The sequence below is a fragment of the Odocoileus virginianus genome, chromosome 26 (assembly GCF_023699985.2).
Source record: "Odocoileus virginianus isolate 20LAN1187 ecotype Illinois chromosome 26, Ovbor_1.2, whole genome shotgun sequence".
Lineage (NCBI taxonomy): Eukaryota > Metazoa > Chordata > Mammalia > Artiodactyla > Cervidae > Odocoileus > Odocoileus virginianus.
This window is the reverse complement of record NC_069699.1, coordinates 47,479,239-47,503,420: the sequence shown is the minus strand read 5'-3', so window position 1 is coordinate 47,503,420 and position 24,182 is coordinate 47,479,239. Positions and strand designations below refer to the sequence as shown.

At 38.7% G+C, this 24,182-nt stretch overlaps 1 protein-coding gene across 1 annotated transcript in view; it reads right to left on the bottom strand.

The window, feature by feature from the left end:
- PRKAR2A (protein kinase cAMP-dependent type II regulatory subunit alpha) overlaps nt 1–24,182 on the bottom strand; it is a 67,577-nt gene that overhangs the window by 22,369 nt on the left and 21,026 nt on the right. The window contains exons 2-5 of the mRNA XM_020916205.2: nt 21,620–21,655; nt 10,691–10,743; nt 8,158–8,241; nt 2,798–2,904 (exon numbers count right to left, since the gene is read on the bottom strand). Coding sequence (XP_020771864.1) covers nt 2,798–2,904; nt 8,158–8,241; nt 10,691–10,743; nt 21,620–21,655 — 280 coding nt within the window. The remainder of the gene's footprint in view (nt 1–2,797; nt 2,905–8,157; nt 8,242–10,690; nt 10,744–21,619; nt 21,656–24,182) is intronic.

Below are 24,182 nucleotides of genomic sequence, written 5' to 3'. Positions count from 1 at the left end.
TATACACGAATAGACGGTATATATGATATACAATGTTGTTATTAGGGGAATTTCAACAGATTTTTTGCTAGTATATAGAAATATAATAGATTTCTGCATTTGACTTAGTATTATGTGACCTTGCTAAACTCATTTATTAGTTCTAATGAGTGAACTTGGCATTTTCTAGAGGATCATGTCATCCACAAACAAAGACAGCTTTATTTTTCTTCCTTTCCAACCTGTATGCCCTTCCTCCCTCCCATTAGTTCTTCTTTCCTCACTCCTTCTTTTTCGTTGCTTTATTGCATCAGCTAGGACCTACAGTGTAATACTGCATGAAGAGGTGAAAGCAGACATGCTTCTCTGGTTCTCCATCTTAAAGGGAAAACATTCCGTTTTTCACCATTAAGTATGAAGTTAGCTATAGATTTTTTAAAATAAATACCTTTAATTAGGTTGGATAAAAGTCCCTTCTACTCCTATTTTGCTGAGTTTTTACCATGAAAAGGTGCTAAACTTTGTCAAATGCTTTTCCCGGAGGTACTGAAATGACTGGTTGGGTTTTCTTTTGTAGTCTGTTGAAAACTAGGATGTAGAACTGATTAAAATTTTTTTAAAATACAATTTTCTCTCCATTGAGTGTTCACTAACAGTGGCTAAAGAAAAATATCCACAATGGACAGCATTTGGAGAAATAGGCACTCTCAATACACCACTGAAGCAAATGTAAACATTTCCAAATTTCTCCAAAATAATTAACAACAGAACAAATTCCTTGGAAAGACCCTTTTACACAGTAATTCCATTTCTAGGCATTCTAAAGGAGATAATAGAAGATACTGGAAAATATTTAACTGCAAGGATGCTCACCAGGTAATATTTATAACAGCAAAAATCACAATTTAATCTGCTAACAATAAGATGGGTCAAATATATGTCTATATTGATACTATGCAGTCAATATAAATGATTACATAGAATAATATTGTATCCTATGGCAAACCATTTCAGACAGATTTTTAAAATCAAGTCAATGTACATGAAAACATATATATAAATTTAATAAAGAGTTAACTACATTTTACATGTTTGATTGTTATCAGCTTTGAAGCCCTACCACTCCAATACTTTTTCCTCTTCTGTCTCACATCTGGGAAAGTTGATAAGAAAACTTAGGTGCTCCCTCATTTGGTGTTGATGGGAAATCCAAATCGGACAAGAGCCTGCCCACATACAAGAGCACTCTACCTCAGCTCTACCTCCTAATACCATGAAATACCAAGCCAATCACCTCTCTGTGCTGCCTCAAGTCACTTCTGAACCTCCTGGGAACCTACCCTGTTCACCTTTAAAACACTCATTATGAGAATGATCAATCTTTTCATAGCCTTTTAGTCTGTGTGTGTGGTATGATCAGTCTTGACATCTGAACCAAATTTGGGGTAATGGATCTGACCGAACAGTAAGGCAAAGGGGAAACAAAGAAAAAATATACTCTGGTGATAAAATTATGGCAAAATTACTTTCTTCCCTGTTTTGCTTGTTTTTTTTTTTCTTAAATTTCCTACAAAGAGCCTCCACATGTCTGATAAAAATCACTAGGTATCACATGTTACACAAGAAGCAAAGAAGTGGTGATATAACTTAAAAATTTTTTTCTGCCACTACTCATAGAATTCTATGAAGGAAGCCTAAGCATGACAGATAAAAGTAAAAGACTCTTTAAGACTATATTATTTGTATCATCTTTCCTCTTTAAATAAAACATTTCCTTCCTAACTCTAATTGGAATCATCTGTCACAGTATCAAGGGCCCAAAAGTTATCTAAGGAACACATTCTTGAACATTTTTATGAATGAGCAAAAGGCTTCGATAAGAATGGGGACAGTTGAATCTAGTACAGCTACTTGATACAGATAAAAAGACCCTTAAAAATCAGGAAAACAATTGGAAAAAATTGAATAAGGTCTGCACAGTAGATGAGAGTACTGTATAAAATGTTAGTATATGATTTTCATAATTGGTTTCTGCTTATGTAAGAAAATGTCCTATTTTAGGAAATATATACATATATTTGGAGATAAAAGGGCTTATACCTGCAACTTACTTTCAAACACAAAGCTAATCTGGTAAAACATTAACCCGGAGAACCTAGGTTTCTAAGAATTTTTTGTACTATTTGTGTAACAATTCTGTAACTGTGAAATTACTTGAAAAGACAAAATGAAAAATAACTAATGGAAGATACCAGTGAAGCAACATCTTATTGATCCTAAACTCTGGTGAGAGTGTTCTTTTCAGGACTGACAGGGAGTCAGAGGGAGTCCCCCAGATGGTACCAATAGTAATAGCTCAAGAGGTGAGGACACCCCAGGGTGAGCAGGTTAAACCCCCAGGTTTCATGTCTCCCAGAAGACCTAAACCTGGGACAGAGCCAAAGGGGGCCAGAGGTACGGAGGCTGAGGAAATATACTCAAGTGTAAAATCAGGCTAGGACTGAATGATCTGGATGACAATAAAGTGTCATGGAAATTACTTCTCTTGGACACTTGCAAATAACATGTTTATAAAGTGCATCTTGCACAGCTCACCTAATTGTAGATAGTGGCAACCCAAGTATGTGCTGTACTCAAGACTCAGGACAGCAGAAGATAGAGAAGGGCAGGCTGTGGACAGAGAGCGGCAAACTTTGAGGAGCTTGTTAACCTGGCCCTAAGTCCTGTCTGGGCTGAACAAGGCACAGGGTAAAGGACTTGCCCTGAACCGTGAATCTTACTAAGTACAGGTGTACAACTACAAAACACCATCTCCTACCGTTCAATGACATAAAAGTTGTCTCCATCATCTCCTTGGTCAATGACATGCTCATCAACTTTGACCATCCTTTCAAACATGGCATCAAGGACTTGGGATAGCTGTTCCTGCAGGGAACACACAAGGAGAAAAGATGGCCTTTACATTTATGAGGAAAAAAAAGAACTGTTTATCTCAGATGGTGACTACATGGGAGAAGTCTTTACATCAGACTATCCCCCACATCCAAGCAGAAATCTAAGGGTCTGAAACAAATGCCTTCCTGTGACCATTCAGCTTTGCACGTTCACATACACAGCCCAGTTACCAAGCTCTCTAAGGCAGTATTGCTTTTGGGGAAAAAAAAAATTTCTACAATTTACATGAAAACAGGCATCTAAACCATGGTGCCTATTCATCCAGCCACACCCACAAGACTGTCACCTGCCTCGATGACACGTGGACAGCCATGACGGCTCTACTGTATCATGTGTAATGTGATGACGCCACCTTCCTACAGGTGTTGATCTTAACAGGATCATCAAATCTAACAGACTGAGATGTTTCAGAGGTTATCTCATGGAGCAGCACAGCTGCCCTTCCTAGTCAAGCACATCACTTAATCTGAGTCTGTTTCTTCATTACAAAAAAGTGTTTAATAAATAGCTTCCAGCTCATCAACTTTCATGACTAAAGGAGAAAAATCTACGGAAAATATTTATCACATAATAGGTAATTAATAAATAAGCTCTATTATCAGACACTTAATATTGCTATAGTTATTTATATACAACACATACAATGATTTACCAGTATTACCTGCAATAACCAGAAGGTAACTGCACCAACAAGTATTAAAATAATCAAAACAAAACAGTGCTATTAAATTCTAACAATACAGTGGTCTCAGTCTAGGGCCAGCATCCCTCTGTCAGTGACTGTTGAGCATATGTGCATGCTAAGTTCGCTTCAGTTGTGTCCAACTCTGTGTGACCCTATAAACTGCAGCCCACCAGGCTCCTCTGTCCATGGGATTGTCCAGGCAAGACTACTAGAGTGGGTTGCTGTGCCCTTCTCCAGGGGATCTTGCCAATCCAGGGATCAAATCTTCATCTCTTATGTCTCCTGCATTGGCCGGCAGGTTCTTTAACACTAGCACCACCTGGGAAGCCCCAGTGACTGTTAGGGAGCACTAGAGACCAGTTTCAACTCACAGAAAGGCTTTCTCTTTGGAGGAATGTGGATTGAAGGTTTGGCAAGGAAATAATTTTATTGCTGAACAATTCCATATGGTTTAGCATTCTGCTACTTAAAATAATGTATCACCAACAAGCAGCTCTTTAGTTCCATAGTTCCATGGGTGGTGAATACTGTACAAGCTGACAGATACTATAAAAGAAGGCTTGCTACTTGTGTGTCCACATTCATGTGGAGTGTGAGCCCAGTGTTGCCTGAAACCTTGCATTTAAATACAGGTAACAAATTCAAATTTTCACATACAATACAGACCAAACACGTACATCTACACCTGGTGTGTCTGGCCTGTGGCCTGTCCATTGGCAGCCTCATGTTCTGAGTAACAAATCTTTTAGCCCAGACTCTTCAAAAACATCAGTGTCATGAGATATAGAATAATATATGGGGGAAGCATTCTGGGTTAGAGGGGACTAAAGTCATGCCATGACAACCAAAAGCAACATGTGATTCAGAACTGGAAAACAAAACAAAAAAGCTATAGAAAACTTTCCTGGGAAAAGCTTAATACGGACTGTATTTAGATATTATTATTACAACAGTGTTAAATTTCTTGGGCTTAATAATGATAGTATGTTAATGGAGGAGAATATCCTTGTTCTTGGAAAATATAACTTAAGGCATTTAGTGGCTAAGAGCCATGATGTCCTCAATATATTCATAAATGGCTCAGGACCTAAAAAAGCAGTTTATACATTACCTATATATGTGCATACATATACACATAGGAGACAGAGTAAATGTGGCAAAATGTTAACAACTGGTCAATCTAGGTAAAGAATATACACAAGTTTTGATTTTTCCATAAATTTGAAAATTTAAACACAAAAGTTTGAAAAGCAAATTGTTTTTAAAGTGGAAACAAATACACTCACTGGAATGGCTAAAATTTTAAAAGACGGATAAAATCAAAAGTTGGTAAGGATATAGAACAACTGGAAATATCATATATTGTTGGAAGGAATATAAAATAGTAAAATCACTTTGAAAAAGATCCAGCAGTTTTTTATAAAATAAAAAATACATCTACCCGTGACTCAGCTATTTTTGTCCTCGGGTGTTTTACTGAAGAGCACAAAATGTCCACAGCATTATTATCAAGAGTTAAAAAACAAGAAGTAGACTAGGTATCCATTGTCAGAAAAGTGAACAAGCAAACTGGCATCTTCATACACTGGAATACTACTCAGAAATAAGAGGGAACGAACTAGCATCATGCACAACGACACACCAACATCACGCATTCCTCGAGCTGGTCCTCCGAGAAGACAAAGCATAATTTCTACAGTAGTCTGGCCAAGACGTGCAACCACATTTCAATCGTGAAGAAACATCAAACAAATCCAAATTGAGGTATATTCTATAATGTAACTAACCAGCACTCTTCAAACTGTCAAGATCATGAAATACAAGAAAGGACTGAAAACTATCACAAATTAGAGGAGACTATGGAAAAATAACAACCAAAATGGGATTTTGGTTGCAATATGGGATTCTGGACTGGATCATTAACTATGGGGGAAAAAAAAACATTGGGGAGAAAACTGATGAAATCTGAACAAGGTTTTTAGTTTAATTAATGATAATGTAATAATGTAAATTCCCTGGTTTTGATAACTGTACCATGGTTATGTAAGATGCTAACATTGGGGGAACTTAGATGAGGGCCATATGGGAACTCTTTACTATGTTTACAACTTTTTTGTAAGGCTAAAACTAGTTCAAAATAAAAAATGAAAAAAGAAAATGGAATGCTGAACAACACGAAAGAATCTCAAAAATAATGTGCTGAGCAAAAGGAGTTTCTCACAACAGAGAGAAATCTTGTATGATTTATTATATGAAATCTTGTATGATTTCATATCTTGTATGATTCCACTTACATGAAATTCTAGAAGGCAAAATGAATTTACGGTAGAATAAATCAAAATAGAAGTTGCCTCTGTGGGGAGGGGAACAAGAATTGATCATGAAAGGGCATTAGGAAAGTTTCTGAAGTGGTAGTAATATTCTGTATCTTTTTTCCGGCTGTATACATTGTGTGGCATGCGGAACTTTAGCTCCCTGATAAGTGCCTGCATTGGGAGTGCGTCTTAGTCTTAGCGACTGGACTGCCAGGGAAGTCCTAAATTCTATAATCTTCTTTCTTTTTTTTAATATTTATTTTTATTTTTATGTATTTGGCTGTGCTGGGTCTTAACTGCGGCATGCAGGATCTAGTTTCCTGACCAGGGATTGAACCCAGGCCCTGTACATTGGGAGTGCAGAGTCTTAGCCACTGAACTATCAGGGAAGTCCCCCAAATTCTATATTCTTGACAAGGGCTTGGATTATTTAAATGTATACATTTGTCAAACCTAAGTGAATGTACATTTAAAACTCATGCATGCATTTCATGTAAACAGCAACAAACAAATATTGAACTCTAGTTCATGATATAAATACCAAAATATTTAAGGGAACTATACTGACACTACCCAAAAAAATAAGATGGGTTAATGTAGGGCAGCAAACAGCTGACTGTAAACATTTTACTGGAACACAGCCACACACTTTCATTTACGCATTGCCTATGGCTGCTTTCCGGCTACAATAATGAAGTTCAGTAGTTGTGACAGAAATGTTTCATATTTGCTATGGGCTTCCCTGGTGGCTCAGATGGTAAAGAATTCGCTTGCTATGAGAGAGACCTGGGTTCGATACCCAGGTTGGGAAGATACCCTGGAAGAGGGCATGGCAACCCACTCCGGTATTCTTGCCTGGAGAATCCCCATGGACAGAGAAGCCTGGTGGGCTGCAGTCCACGGGGTCCCAAAGTCAGACACAATTGAGTGACTAAGCACAGCACACATCTGGTTCTTTAAGCAAAAGGTTGCCAACCCCTTTGTTGAGGGTAGATGGTATATAACACAACAAGCATAGTAAAATGTTAATGTTAGAATCAAGGCAGAGGATAAATACATGTTCTGTAAAGACCTTCTTACTTCATTGTATTTGAACATTTTCATGATAAAATGTCAGAAAAATATAACTAAATCTGAAAAATTTATTTTTCAATACTGAAATGGTAAAATGATGTTCTTCATCACTAAGAAAAATCTGAATACTAGACTGACATAGCAACTTCCTTTAGAACATCTGCTAGTATAACATTTACAAGGGGTTTTATTCACAGTAGATAAAGAAGTAAGTCCCTTTTCTATTGATACAGATGGGTCTTCCAGGGAAAACAGCAGACAGACTAGTATTTCTTACAACCAGCCTTTCCTTGAACTCACTGTCCTTGTTTTATTCAATCTTAGACTAATAAATTTCTGATTAAAGTTCCAGCTATTCCTGTAACCACAAAGCTACCAAACAGTCTGGTTTTTACAGATGCCAGGAATACATCATGGACTCATGTCTGACCAATCCAATTCCCAGAGGGCTGTGGGAATATCTTCAGAAGACTTTACTGGGTAGTAGGAAAATTCTATTTCCCATCCCTTCTGTCTCTGCACATTCTGGGATTCCCCAGCAGGCCCAGCACTTCAGTCATCCATGGGCTTTCAACACGTGGCCCTCAAAGTACTGAAGAAATAGGCAATTTGAAGCATCTCTGTGCTCAGGAGGCAGCCCTGCTCTCCATCTTCACCAAGAGGGGGAAGACAAGCACACACAGATCCTGTGCGGAGCCCTATAGACATGTACCACTCTCTGTGTCCCAGTCCTGGGGTCTTCACTGAGAATAATCACAAGACATGCCTCACACCAAAGAGGTGAGAAGCAGTCACCCACTTCCAGTGTGTAACTGCTACTGGTAAGGAGGACACCACACTGGCATCTTTAGAGAAATTACTCTGCAGCATAAATAAAGACCCTCCGAACTAAGCCAGGGTCATGCAAACCTGAGCATTCCCTTTTGACATGACCCAAATGCATGGTCTGCAAATGGTACTGCCTTGGACAAAGTACCAAAGCAGTTCAGAGAAATATTAAAAGTCATCTGTGTTTAGCTGCAGTGCTAAACACAATGCAAAAGAAGAAGCTAAGGTTTTATTGCCTCATATGGCTGCGGCTAAGATGCTAAAAACTGTTTAAATGATGAAAAGCTAAAAGACAAAAATATTTTACAAAGTCAGTGTTACCGGATCAAGATTTTTGAAGAGAAGAATATCTTTGCAAGCTTCCTGAAGTCTGCACCGCTGTTGATCTGTTTTAGGATGAATCACCTGCCAATCCAAAGAAAACAAGGGAAATTTTAATATTCTATTTTAAAATATTACTTAACTTACAAATTAGAATATTTCTTTCTCCTAAAAATGGAAAAAATTAAGAGTATGTTTACCATAATTTTAATTTTATACAAATACCAAGCAGTACCCTGATTGTGGACAGGCAATGGGATGGGGGTATGGCTGGCAGCAAGTCAGCTATCTGCTGGGAGCCCCAGAATCCCCATCCGTAAAGCAGAAGGTTACACGTTCATTCATTCAACAAACATTTGCATCAGCTAGGTGCCAGGCACCATCTCAGCTCTGAGGACAGAGCAGTGAACACAAGACATAAACATCTGCTCTCACCATCAATAAATACATAAAGTATGGTAGAGAGTGACAGGGCTAAGGGGAAAAATAAGGCAGGGAAGGGTGATTAAAAGTGTGTGTACACGCAGGCATGTGTCCAGATGAGGCCTGAGGAGGTGACATTTGTGTCAAGATCCTAAGGAACTGAGGACAACCTGCAGGAGTGAGTCATGTGGACATCTCTGTGAAGATGACCTCAAGCAGAAGGAATAGCAAATGAAAACAATATGTTGGGTGAATAGCATGTTTGAGAAAAACCAGGAGACAGGTGTGACTGACAAAGAGCGAGGGGAAAAGATCAGGAAGAGACCTGGTTGGGGGTTAGGTGGAGGGCAATGTAAATCACAGAACTGGAACTTTTCTCTAGTGACATGGGGGCAATCTCAGGGTTCTGACTGAGGAAGGAAAGAGATCTGACTGATGATTTTAAAGACTCAAGTTGGTTCCTAAGTGAAGAACAGTCTTAAGGGACACAGGAGCAGAAGCCAGGAAGCGTCTGTGATTATCCTAGTGTTAAACTTATGATTAAGACCAAGGTGGTAGCCATGGAAGTGTTGAGAAGTACTGGAATTCTGGATATGATCTGAAGACCGAGCCCATTGGATTTGCTGAAAAATTGAATGCGGGTATAAAAAATTAAGAGGAACTGAGGGTGACCTTAAAATTTTGGACCTGAGCAACAGGAAGGATAGAGCTGCCATTTAATGAGCTGGGGAAGACTGTGGGTGAAAAAGAATGTCTCGGTGGAAATCATCAGGAGCTCACTGTAAGCTGTCTATTGAAATAGAAATGGAGATGGCAAGTAAACAACCACTATATAAGCAGGAGTTCAAACATCGACAAAGTATTACCAGTAATATTAGTGGTGCCTACAAAATCAGAGTTGCCACAGAATTAAATGAGCTCATACAGGCAGTGTTTAAAATAGAACCTGGCATTCAGTAGGCGCTCAATAATTATTACTACTACCACTAATACTATAGATAGTCAACACATGTTTTTTGAACTAAAAAAGAATTATTGCCCAGCATCGCTGTTATAATTGAAAAACCTATTAAGCGCCATCCTAAATATTGTCTTCACCCTAAAAAATCTACATCACTTAATTTAGACCAGAAATAACAGATGTCAAAAGTGCTAAGTAATTTAAATTTATGATATTAGTCAGTTGAAAAAGTTTTAACTTTTAAAAGTCTTTTCAAAATTTTATAACATCAAGAATGAAAAATTTAAAAACCTACATGTCTATTATATTCACACAATGGTAGCATTTTATTATTAGCATAGTTCAGAAATCTTTTCTAGTCTGCTCACTTTAAGGCATTTTGAAAGATCATTAAAGTTTCTTTATAACATCAATCTTTTTAAAAAGATGGTTCAAATTTGCTTTTATAAAAGTAACTGGTTAACTATATAAAAGTTTAAAAATCTGAGTTTTTGAAAAAGCAACCCCCAAATCAACTGTAGTCTTGCAACAACTACTGTTAAAATCTGGGATGTATGCCTTCCAGGCATAAATCTTTGTACAAATAAGTAAACAAGTAAATGGGTATGAAGATGGATATATACTCAAAAATTTTTTTATATTACAAAACACTGTATAAAATGTACCTCAAATTTACAACAGTCCATGTCCTTAAACCCAGTCCTGTACCATCATTTCCAATGGCTTCAGATTTTCTTGATTTGAATGTGCCATAATTTAGCCCCTGGAAGCCCCTATTTTTTAGTTCATTTATGTTGCTTCCATCTTTCACTATTATAATACTGCAATAACCTCCTTAGAAAGGATCCTTAGGAAGGATCCAACTGGTAGGCATGAATTCTCCTGCAGGTAACTGCTGAGTCAGTTGGCTTGACTAAGTATAAAGCTGACAGCTACAGCTAGGCACCCCTTCTTACCATATCCTCAACCAATCTTGCTTCCTATTTTTCTTAATAATTGTCAGTCTGTTAGATAAATGACGATATCTTGCTGAGATTTTGATCTTTATTTATTTTAAATATCTGCATGATTAGACTTGGTACACAGAGGAGAAGGGGAGTGAGTGGGGACTGAAATTATTCTACCTAATACCTTTGCTGCAGTTCTTACCCTTGGATCAGTATCTTCCTCTTCCTCATCAGGGTTATAGGTCTCAGCACAGACTAAAGTTGGAGAGAAAAAAATAAAGAGAAAAATGAATAAAACAGATGTGTATTTTACTGGAAAATAGGAAGTAAACATAATTTCCTTTTGTTCACTGTTTTCTAAAGCTATAATGAACTTTGCAACCCCTTCCTTCAATTAACAAATATACTAAGTACCAAGTAATGCCAGGCATTCTGTTAGTGATGAAAAGTCAGCTATCCAGGGATTGGTAGTCCAAATAGAAGAGAAACCATAAAAAACATCACCTACTAAATTCTATGGTAGTGGCAAGGATAAGCAAGGAAGTGCTATCTCTGCTGAGCTATGAAGCAGAACAGAAAACCACCAAGCACAACACACGCAATATAAACATATGGATATGGAATTGGAGTAATCATGAAAAAAAATAAAAATATCTCAACCTCATTATGTATTAGAATGCCTTAAAAGAATGAATTTTAACAAAATAAATATAATACTATTTGTCAGGCTCTGTTATAAATACAATATTATATAATTCAAAGCCAACTTGGTTTTCTTTGTAGGTAATCTGTGTTTGTACCAGTGGGCTGGCTGCAGGACTTGTCTTTATCAAAATTCAAAGATTTAAAAAACGTTAACCAAAAAAAAAAGACAATGCTAACCAAACATTTGTTTATAATACCACAATATCATAAATGATGTAAGTATGCATTTTAATAATTCAGCTATGAGAAAGATTGAGAAAGACCTCCATTGGCTAATAAACAGTCAGCTCTATGGGAAAAAAGGCAAAAAAAGGAGGTGAAGAATATACTATTAAAAAAAAAAAAGAATATACTACTAATACGTAGCAGACTCTCCTTCCATAAAGAAGGACTTCCATGAGAAAGAAGGGGAGCTACAAATGGTGGGGAGAGGGAATAAAAAAGTATGAATATATATATACACATATGAGAGAGAGATATATACACACACATACACAAAAGTGAAAGTGAAAGTTGCTCAGTCGTGTCCGACTCTTTGCGACCCTATGGACTATAGTCCATGGAATTCTCCAGGCCAGAATACTGGAGTGAGTAGCCTTTCCCTTCTCCAGGGGATCCTTCCCAACCCAGAGATTGCACCCAGGTCTCCCACACTGCATTCTTTACTAGCTTAGCCACCAGGAAAGCCCATACAAAAACTTTTTTTTTTTTTTTTTAGCACTCAGTGTTTGATTTATTTGCAAGATGTCACACAAGTAGCATTCTCCCCTGTTTTTCACTGATTTGATTCAGAACATCAATAGTATCTCTGATCAAGGTCTCAAAGATCCCATCAGCTAGCTGCATCTTCACGCACAACTCATCCTCATCATAGTTCACCCACTGGGCCTCTTCCTCGTGAAGCTCCTGCACCAGGATATGATCCACTCGGTCTCTTTTCTTTCTTCCAAATTTCATCATTTTCTGCCAATCTGTTTTGTGGTTTGGCTCCTTTTTAAGACTGAATAGCTTGAGTACTTCGGTTGCTATGAAGTTCTTGATTTCATCAAGGTTATTTGGATTTTTCCAAAAGGAAACAAGAGAAGGATAAACCAAAAAGTAATAAAATTGTTTCCTGGAAGGTAGGCAGAAACCAAAAAGGGACAGGGTAGAGAAAGGAATGAAACTTCTCTGAGAACAAAAGTTTATATAGTTTTGACATTTAAGCCCTGTTAAAATGTTTTACATATTCTTAACAATAAATTTGATAAGGATGGAGGAACCCAAAAACTGAATACAAAGAAAAACAAATGACCCTAACCACATATCAGGTTGATAACATAACCACAGAAAAGGAAAGGGGAATGATTTTAAGTAGTTTCTGAACATAATACTCTGACCATCCACCCTCAGTGGGATGTATCCAACAACAAAAAAGAATTGATGATGGCAATGGTACAGTAATTATCCAAAACTCCTCTGTGTACTACAGTTGTGAGTAAACAAATATACACTTAGTTTTTTACTGGAGAAAAGGGGAATATTAATACAAATACAGAACACAAGATGGGTTAGAACTGGAGATGTCAATATAAGTCATGCTTTTAAAATCTTACCCATAGGGATGACAACAGTAGACACAGTGAATTATGTAATGAATAAAAAAGTTAGTGTACTCACAAACTATTTTGCCAAGAATGTCTAGATGTGATCACTGGTGTTACCCAGAAAGCAACAAACCTGTTCTTTCCTCATAACAGCTTTAGTATAGGTCATTATAGCTAAGGAAAAGTTTTTCTTCTAAAAAATCCTTAATTATTTGCAATAACTATGTGACCTGGCTTGGTTTACTTCAAATCTGCACCTTCGCTTCTGCACACTGGAGCTAACAGTAGTGATTCCCCTCTGAGGACTGAGGTAAGGATTCAAGTAAACAAGTGCCTGGCACACAGTAAGGAGGCAGTAAGTGTCAGCTCGTTGAACTACTGCTATTATCATGTTTCATTTGTTCTGGTTTTCTGGAACTTTAATTACCATTGTCTTGGTTCTATTCTCTATCCGAGCTCTTTCAACAATTGTCCTCTCTTCAAGGCTGTCTTGTATTACAGATTTTGCCCTTAAAAATTTTACTTCTTTTGCCGTCTCATGCAACTACGCCAAACCTTTGACTGTGTGGATCACAACAAGCTGTGGAAAATTCTTAAAGAAGGGAATACCAGACCACCTGACCTGCCTCCTGAGAAATCTGTATGCAGGTCAAGAAGCAACAGTTAGAACCGGACATAGAACAACAGACTGATTCCAAATTGGGAAAGGAGTATGTCAAGGCTGTATATTGTCACCCTGGTTATTTAACTGATAATGCAGAATACATCATGCGAAATGCTGGGGTGGATGAAGCAAAGCTGGAATCAAGATTGCTGTAGAAATACCAATAACCTCAGATATACAGATGATACCACCCTTACGGCAAAAAGTGAAGAGGAACTAAAGAGCGTCTTGATAAAAGTGAAAGAGGAGAGTGAAAAAGCTGGCTTAAAACTCAACATTCAAAAAACTAAGATTATGGCATCTGGACCCATCACTTCATGGCAAATAGATGGATAAATGATGGAAACAGTGACAGACTTTATTTTCTTAGGCTCCAAAATCACTGCAGGTGGTGACTGCGGCCATGAAATTAAAAATGCTTGCTCCTTGGAAGAAAAGCTATGACCAACCTAGACAGCATATTAAAAAGCAGAGACATTACTTTGCCAACAAAGGTCCGTCTAGTCAAAGCTATGGTTTTTCCAGTAGTCATGTATGGATGTGAGAGTTGGACCATAAAGAAAGCTGAGCGATGAAGAATTGGTGCTTTTGAACTATGGTGCTGGAGAAGACTCTGGAGAGTCCCTTGGACTGCAAGATCAAACCAGTCACTCCTAAAGGAAATCAACCCTGAATACTCATTGGAAGGACTGATGCTGAAGCTGAAGCTCCGATACTTTGGCCACCTGATGTGAAGAACTGACTCACTGGAAAAGACCCTGATGCTGGGAAAGACTGAAGGCAGAAGAAGGGGACAACAGAGGACAAGATGGTTGGATAGCATCACCAACTCAATGGACATAAGTTTGAACAAACTCCAGGAAATGGTGAAGGACAGGGAAGCCGGGCATGCTGCAGTCCATGGGGTTACAAAGAGTCGGACATGACTGAGCAACTGAACAACAAATCAGCATTTTGTAGTGGACCCTTCTAACCTTCATTCCTCTTATATCCTTAATCCACCAACTTCATTTATAAGCCTTATATTGTTTGTTAGGGTTTACATCTTATTTGTGAGCAGGCAAGGAATATGACTGGTTCTTGACCCTACACTCCATTCTTCTGTATGATGGCTAAAAATCTCTATGTATCTACAACGAAGGGATGAGATAATACATACCACTCTCAATTCCTGGTTTCTTAGAGACATTTACTCACTGCAGTGCTGGTCTAGCTGCCCTCCAGCTTCCTCCTCCTCACTGACTTTCTGAACTAATGGAATACCTGAGAAATGGTAACTCCCCATGTGACCTGTGGACAGGATGCCCTTTCTTGTCCAGCCTATAGGTGTGGGCCATGCCTTCTGTGCTGTACTGCCATCAATACTCTGCCTAACAGGAAACCAGAATCCTTATTAGATTGAGAAAAACTCGGGAGAAGGGAGTAAGAGAACAGACATCATTCTAATCCCTAAAACAGCATCAGGTAATGTTCTGTATAGAGCGCTGCCCAGCTCCTTGTAGCACAGGCTTTTGGAGCTGAGCCAGGGAAGGGATGGAATGTAATGACTCCCTATCTTTCGCCAAGCCATTCCTGTTTCCACAACAAAACAAGTTTATCTCAGGACAGTCCTAAAGATTAAGGCAGACACATCCCTGAGTTCTTGGATGTTACTGCTGTCACATTTCATACTTTCACAGGTATTTGGGTGGGGGCTGAGAAAGCTGTGCTGAAGGCAGCTCATCAGACACTACGTTAAACTGCAAACCTCTTGGTTCTCTGTGCTCAACGCTGTCATTGTCAGCCCAGTTTTCTAAACTAGAAATTTGGAACTCACCGTTACTGCCTTCTTTCCACCTGTGACCCAATGAATACATCAAATTCTGCCTCAGAAATATTCTCATATTTGACCTCTATTCAGTCTACCCTGTTACTCCTTGGTCCAGGATTTCAAAATGTCTTCTTTGAAAAATGCATTTTGAAAACCCTCATTTTGGAGATAGGTGGGTACACAGGGATTATACTAATTTTCTCTACTTTTGCATATGTATGGAAATTTTTCATTTAAAAAGTTGAAAATAATAAGTCTTTTAATGATGAGACTGACAGGATTTTACTGATAATGACACTTAGTCTTGAGCTCGCTTATATTCAGGCTTGGTCTTCTGATTTTGGAGGAAAGTACTGTAGCGCCTTAGCTCATTTTTTTATTTTTAGACATTAATGTAACTGAGGCAACAAATGTTACATCTTGAAGTCTTAAGACACAGAACTATGATTTAAACAAAAGCAATTATATTCATTAAAATTATTAATATGTTTCCTATTTGTGAAAAATGGAGAAGGAAGTAGCAACCCACTCCAGTATTCTTGCCCGGGAAATCCCATGGACAGAGAAGCTGGTGGGCTACAGTCTATGGGGTCGCAAAGAGTTGGACACGACTGAGCACACACAGACATTAGTGGAAAAACAGTGTATCTTTATTTTTTTAAACTGGTTTGGATGTTTTCACTTTTCTTCTTGAACATCAGACTCAACTCCTTTTTCTTCTTCCTCTGTTTACCTCAACCTCTCTACTTCTTCCTGGTCCTGATCCCAAATTACTTTTCTCATTTTCTATATAAAAATCTATTTTTAGGTCTCTGCGATTGCTGTCCCTTATGGTTCTAAATATCAGGAAGCTTCTCTCAGTGTACAAGTTACCTGGGGAGTCCCGGGGTCAGGGTGATCCCCTCTGGAGCCTCAAGAACTACACTGAAAGTCAGGAGATGCTCAAGACCTGTTGAAGACAAAGGCTAAAACATAAAACAGCAGCACAGCCCCACCTGAGGGAAGTAACTGCCTGCAGATGTCACTAGTTAGTAAAAGGAAACTACAAGCAACAATAGCTCATCCAGTACTATCTCCTCCTCTAGATGTTAACTGCTTTCTTCATCCAGTAACATGAATCACTAAAATGTATTTGTGAGAGAAAACCCCTTCATTTCTACCAGGCCTGGTCACTGGCTTCAGGCCCTATGCTGTCCTGCTGGTTCCCATGAGGAGTTGATACAGCCTGGTATATTAGAGAGCTACAGCTGCCATAACAAAACACTACAGACTGGGTGCCTTTTTAAACAGCAGTAATCTAAAAAAATCTATAAAATGAAAGGTTTTTCGTTTTCCTTTTTTAAGTTTCTAAATTAACAGAATCAAACTAACGTTTCAAACTCAAGGACAGTTAACGCTAATTTAGGATGAATTCAAGAAACCTGCCTTGAAAGAATTTATGGCCTGTCTTCAATTGATGTATTTATCACTTGATGTAGAGGGGCTGTTCTGCTAGAACGTAGGATTTGGAAGGTGCAGTTTTTCAATTCCAGTACTTTGCAGGGGAGAGGCAGCATCAAAGAGGGGAAGGCCTCATCTCTGAAGCTACACTCACAACAGTCTGAGAGTGGACCCATTATTCCACACTCACTATTTCTCTACGTCCCCAGTCTTTGGTCTCTTCCACGGTATGAGGGTATAACAATACTAGAACCATGTTAAAGGGTTAATAACAGGAAGAGACACATTCACATTCACATTCACATTCACATTCACGGCCTGACTCACAGGAGACACTCAAGAACTTCGAGCTCTCCTCTGCTGCTCGACCTTCCAGGTTATTACTCAGTCAAGACATCCTGAGTCGTTGAATTCTCTTCCGCAGTTCTGACAAAGCACATGTATTCACACAAACAGTTTAGCTGAGATCCCTGGATCACATCAGGAGCCCATTCCCTAACTCTCTTTCCAATTTATTTTATTAAAATTTTCTTTTCCTTTGGCTGTACCTCATGGCACATGCAGATCTTCCCTGCCCGGGGGCTGAACCTGTGCCCTCTGCCATGGGAACAGAGTCTTAACCAGTTCCTCCAATTTTATCTCCTCCCAACGGCCAGAGCAGCTGGATCCCGCTTATCCTCCTTCAAGTCTTAAGACATTCTTCTACCTAGAATGCATCCTTCTTGGTACTAGCCCAAGAGTAACCATATTTTCCTACTTAGAGTGCAACTTCTGCCTCCCTCCAAGAAGCGCTTCTTGATTTTTTTTTCTGCCTACAAAATTTCTCTTCCTGATCCAGCTATATTTACCAACACTGTTCCAAATGTTAACTATATACCAGAGAACAAAACAGATGAAATTCCTTGCCTGACTGGCATTTATACCCTTACATCGTGAACTAGATGGTAAATGGAATAAGTAAGTTACAAGAGGAAGGGCACTCAGGAGAAAATAAAGTAGGGAGATAGGTTGTGTTTGTGTGCTGGGGAGGGGCGAGGATTTTAGATAGGCTTTACTTAAGGCCTGGGAAGGTATCCTTCAAAGGAGGGTCTGAAGAACGTGAGTGAGCAGTCCACAAAGGTAGCTTTGGTGAGATATGGGAACAAAAGTCTGACTAGAATGGGCTCAAGAGAGAACAGAAGAGAAACTCGAAGTGTGTACAGACCACTCTTTCAAGAGGTTTTGCTGTAAAGATAGGCAGAGAAAGAGTGGTAGCTGGAGAGGGAACAGTGATTTGTAGTTTTACTTTAAGGGAGAGCCAGTGATGTGCTGCAGAGAAAAGCCAGCTGAAGGACGAGGATTACGCAGGGTAAAGAAGAGGTAACTGCTGGAAGGACGCAGGGCTGAGATCCTGTGCAGGTGGACAACCGGACTCACAGGCAGGTGGGAAGGACAGATGTGGTGGCAGCCAATGGAAATTCTCTTCTATTACTTCTGTTTCTTTAGTTAAATTGAGAAGATTATCTGCTAGGAATAGGAGCGGGAGGAGGTGTTATAGGTTTGGGGAGAAAGAAGGTATGAAAGACTTACCGAGGAGAACAAGAGAGTGAAAGAAGTATAGAAACAGTATGATTATGGTCACCAAGAGCGCACTAGAGGTTAATGATCATGAACTGAGAGTAAGATCAGTCAGCAGGGCTGCGTGTTTCCCTTCCACCAAGTACAGATGCAGTGCAGACACAGAATATGTGGAGAATGGGTTTAACCAGAGTGTGGCTTAGCCAAGCAAATATAAAAGGAAAAAAGAACTGAGGAAGTGGTTATAATTACTGATCAAGAAATTGAAGGTTAGTAAGGAGGAACTGAGAAAGAATGAGAAAGAGACAGGATCAATGAGTTGTGAGAGCTGGAGGAGGACAGCAAAGGAGCTGTTTGAAGACCTGGATCACTGACTAAGCATTTGAAAGTTGTGATGCTGGTCCTACCACAGTGAGCAGCTGAAGCAGGCGAAGACCACAACCCTGGAGGAGAGGAGTTCAAGAAAAGGAAGGACCAGATGCTCAGAGTATTATCTATGTGGAAATAAGAAGGAACCTGGGGGCTATTAGAGGACTAAAAGGGGCGGTGGCTGGGAGAATATAATGTGAGGTTTGAGGCTGAGGGCTTTAGGGAGGGGAGAGAGAGTGGTCTGGAAGCAACAGTGAGGAACAAAAGAGACATTCACACATCTGCTATCAGTGTTACAAGGAAATTGAAAGAGAAGCGAGCCTTCAAGGCAAGCCAAGCTTCAGCTAGACCATGAAGATGACCGAACTCAGAGTAAAGGCTAAGAAATGTAGGGGATTTAGCTGAAGACTGAGCAAGAGTTCTAGAGGGTACAAGAATGGGTACTTAGGGATGGGAAGGTTAGTTCTTAGGCATTAAGCTATCTTTGGGCATTCTATCACCTTGACTGTTTCAAGTTATGTAACCTCTGCTTTGCCCCAGTTTCCCCACCCGTATAACGAGGTAATCATAGCATGTAACTCATAGTGTTAGTGTGAGGATTATATTCAACAACACAAGGCAGGCATTTAGGAAGACCTTAAAAATGCGTACCCAGTACACGGCCTACACTCAAAAAACATTAGCTCTTGGTAACAAGCTATTTTCCCTGCTGCATAATCATTTTTGGTTCTGTTAAGAATTCTTTATTTTCATTTAACATTTGAGTGATATTAATAAGTTTTAACTTTTCAGTAAGACTGTTAAGAGCTAAGGATGAGGGATAATACGAAGCACTTGTCTGAGTTCTGCAGAGTTCAAGGACTGAACCACACTGACAAACAGCCTACGCAGCAATTCATCTGTGACCCTCTGTGACCTCTGGAGGAGGTGTCACCGCACTCTCCATTTCCCAGGCCTGTCCCACAGATGTCAACAGCGATTATTACGAAACTTTGGGTAAAACGAGGTGCAGGGAAGAACAGAAATGGGAGATAGCAGTTCGTAAGTCTCATACTAGCCTTAATTCCTACTCTATTTCCTCTCCATAAATGACCTTTTTGTCTTTTTTAGCTGCGCCTGGAGGCATAAGGCACCTCAGTCCCTTTTCACCCCCAACCAGGGATCAAACCCGTCCCCCCTGCACTGAAAGCTCAGTCCTAACCACTGACCGCCAGGGGATTCCTATCTCTGTAAGTGACTTTTTATAGGAGACAACACACTCTTCCATCTCCTTTCAACAGACTGTGGTGTGCAGCCTTAGCAAAACCTTTCTGAAAACATAAACGGGCAGATTCTCTCAAAGAAAAGGACTGAGGAGTAGAAAAGGGATTTGGAGCCTTACTAGACAATTAGGTCACATGACAATTTAAAACCAAGAAACTTCCCTGAAAAATGGGACATGAAAGAATGACAGGACACATATAGCTCACATAGCAATTTTGAAACACATTAACATCCCAACTGTGACCAAATAAACTACATATATCCAGAAGCTTAGCATTTTAATTATAAGAAAAACTTTCAGAAAACATATTTATCAGCTCTATAAAAAAATGGGAACCTTCTCAGCTTAAGAACAATCATGAAATAAAGAGAAATATATATAGTCAATACGTATTTACTGAGTACTTGCTGTGTGCCAGGAAGTAGGTACCAGTCACAGATCAAAATTTTTGAGTCAATAAAAAGGAGCAAAATTAAATTATCTAGATCCCAACAATTAAATGGGAAATGTATTATTAAACTTGTTGTTGTTGTGTTAGTCACTCAGTCGTGCCCGACTCTTTGCGACCCCATGGACTGCAGCCCACCAGGCTCCTCTGTCCATGAGATTTTCCAGGCAAGGATATTGGAGGGGGTTGCCGTTTCCTTCTCCAGGGGAATCTTCCCAACCCAGGGATCGAACCCAGATCTCCTGCACTGTAGGCAGATTCTTTTCCAACTGAGCTTATAGTTGCATATAAAAAAAATAAAAATAGACTTCCTGTATTTGGAAAATATTCATTTTTTGTTAATAATCAAAGGAATGCCAAATAAAACAATCTGAGGCACTATTTTACTTCTAAATTAAAGGAGTACATTTGTAAGTCAAGAATATAAAAATATATTTAAAAAATAAATGAAAGGAGTCAGCACCACCTATATTAGTGAGATGGAGGTGAAGAATAGGTCTTGGCAGGGCGTCTTTCTCCCTTTAGCCCATTTTCTAGATTGTCTCTTGAAAGTAGAATAAAGAAGAAGCCAAGGCAATGCTCAGTGTCTGACCAGAGACTGCTACTCTCAGAGCTACAACTGAGGAAGTAATTTAAGAGGCTCAACAACATGAGCAAGAAGTTAATGGCTGACTTCGCTGGTGGTGCAGTGGTTAAGAATCCACCTGCCAATGCAGGAGAAACGGATTCAATCTCTGCTCTGGGAAGATCACACATGCCAAGCCCGTGCTCCACAACTATTAAGCCCAGGCTCCAGAGCCTGCAAACTGCCACTACTGAGGCCTCGAACCCTAGGGCCTGTGCCTCACAAGAGAAACCACCTCAGTGAGAGGCCCATGCACCACAACACAGAGCAACCCCCTCGCCTCAACTAGAGAAAGCCCATGTGCAGCAACAAAGACCCACCACAGCCAAAAATAAAAATAAACAGACCTTAAAAAAAAATTAATGGCAAGTGTAATCTAGAATGCCAGAAATAGTCATATGAAAAGTTGTTTTTAGAAGCCCGAATTATGAACATGGAAAAATATCAATGACATAAATGAGACAAACTTACTATAGTAATCTAAAAATAAGCACATATATATTTAAAACAAAATGAAACAACAAAGGCATTACAGGTAATTCTGATAATGTTCTATAATGCTATCAACTTACCTTTTTATTAAAAAGATGAACATATTTTTATTTAAGATAATTCCATCTTAAAATAGCATTTTAGTAGTATGTTATGAAAAAGAATACATACCTGATACTCGCCGATCAAATCTGCCAGGAATTGGAACTGCAAAACAAAAAAAACAATGTTTAGTCATCATGTCACACGACCCCATCTTTATTTCCCCTTTTTGTAAAGATCTTTCAGAGCAAAACCAGGAAACTCAATACCAAGTGGCAGGTCAACTCATATTCTTCCATCATCAACCACAGACAGTGGTTCAACATATTCACATAAAGACAGCATAAAGAATATACATATGTCTTTGAAAACAAACTCTTTATAACTTTAACGTGAGTGGCAATTTTATTTCTGCTCACATTCAAGTTCCATCTAATTTGTGTCACACCAGATGAGTAAGAAGTCTACTAAATTTACTGGTAATGTCACGATATCAAACATTTAAATTTTCTTCTTTTAAAAATAATTACAAGACCTGCTAACTAATAGTATTTACATTTCCTTTTAAAATAATTTAATGAGTATTACACTAAAATAAAAAATGAACCATTAAGTTATACTCTCCTTCAATATGGATGGGTTTTCTCCACCCATGGTCAGTGTATTAATCAGAAAAATCTATCACATGTCTTTAAGTTAAAAAAATTTTTTTTCGTTTTGCTAATTTTTCCTGCTTCTCACCTATATCATTCCTTGTGCTTGATGGTTATCTGAATTCTTACTACTGAACTGTATCATTTGAACAAGGTGGGTTTTTCTACCTTCAAAGATTAATCTGATTAATTTTATTTTAAAAAACATCCAGAATATGCCTTATTCGTCTCCAAAAAACAGAAATTTGAGGATTACTAAAAAAGAAATTGAAGATGGCTCTGAGAGCCAAACTCTAATGCAAAGTTTCTGAAAAACAGGAAGGAGGGAAATGCTCATCTTAATAGGATTAGAATTATCATTTTGCATAGCACAGGGTCAAAGATACACGTTACTGGAACAAATAGGCAAATAATCAAAAGAAAATCCCAGTGGTTCCTGAAAGTACCTACAATAGCCTGCCACTGCTTCCTCAATAAAAGAATGGATTAAAAACATAAGCAGAGTACCTAGTACATGCCATGCAGTGTAGTAGACAATTTAGAAAACATTAGTGGACAAAATAAAGATCCCTCATTTTATGAAGCTTGAGGGATGTGGGAGAGTTGCCTTTGATCATTTTAAAATACAAGTCTCATCACTCAGGTAAACAGATGAAAATACACCAGCATAAGCCCTCAATCCAGGCCTCATGGGGTTTCCATAATTAAAACCCCACCAAATATTAGTATACAACTTGAAATTATAAAGCACACAGTGAAACAATTTAGCATGGGTGCTATCAGGGGATACCTCAAAGGGCTAGATAGAAAAATTACAGACTTATCATAAAATAAGAACTGTATGTTTAAAACAAAGACAAAGAAGGAATCAAAACTTTTAAATGTGAACTTAAAATCACTACTTCCATCTATCATGCAAAAAAAGGACAAAATTATTTTTTAAAATTCCTAAAGCATTCCCACTAACTGAACAAGTTCAAAAGTGTTAAAAAAAAAAAAAAGTTGACTTAAGGTGCAAAATGTAATTAAAAACAAGAGACTTAAGACATTTAGGTTGAATGGATAACTATGTGGATGAAAAGGTAAATAAAATGGGCATAGACATGCTGCCTGATGAATCTATGTGTTATTTCATTTTAAATTAGTACACATCTTAAAAACTTTTATAGGGTCAGAGGAAACAGCTGCAGTTGGAAGAAGATGACAGCGCCAAGGCACACAGAGGATGCAGTCAATAACTACAGCAGTCAGAGACCACTGGTTCTAAGTTCACCACTGCTTAGAGAGCTCACAACACAGCAGATTAGACTTGATGTTAATCCAAGTATTCAACCAGCATAAATCTGAGAAAATCTTCCAGCAGAAAACAGTGCCTAAAGCGCTCTTCTTTTCTATCATAAACAAATACTGATAGGGAGTAGAAAAACTTAAAATTTAAGTTATCTGATCTGAAAACATGTGCCTCAAAAATATTAACAAATGCAGTCTCAATGGAAACTAAAAATCATTATTACTGATTAGATGAACTCCTAAATACAGACATACTCTGAAAACTAAAACATGGTTCTTTGAGCATGTAGAGTATTTTATGTGGTAAATATTAAGAACATCTGGAGAATTTGAAAACATTTCCCAAAGTCTCTCTTAAATTGAAACATGATAGACGAGGTAATAGAATTTTCCCATGGCAGGAAATGGCACAAAAGCCTGGAGAACAAAACCCAAGCACCATTAGGGCAGGGCACAGCCCTGTAGCTCAGATGGTAGAGAATCTACCTGCAATGCAGGAGACTGGGGTTCGACTCCTGGGTTGGGAAGATCCTCTGGGGAAGGGAATGGCAACCCACTCCAATATTCTTGCCTGGAGAATCCCATGGAGAGAGGACCCTGGTAGGCTACAGTCCGTAGGGTCCCAAAGAGTCGGACGTAACGCTACTAGAGCTCAGGATGAAAGATTCTGTGACTCCTGGGAAGGCAAATAGGCACACTCAAAGCCAGGCTGGTAGGACGTTAGCAGCACCAGTTGTGTACAGAGGCAG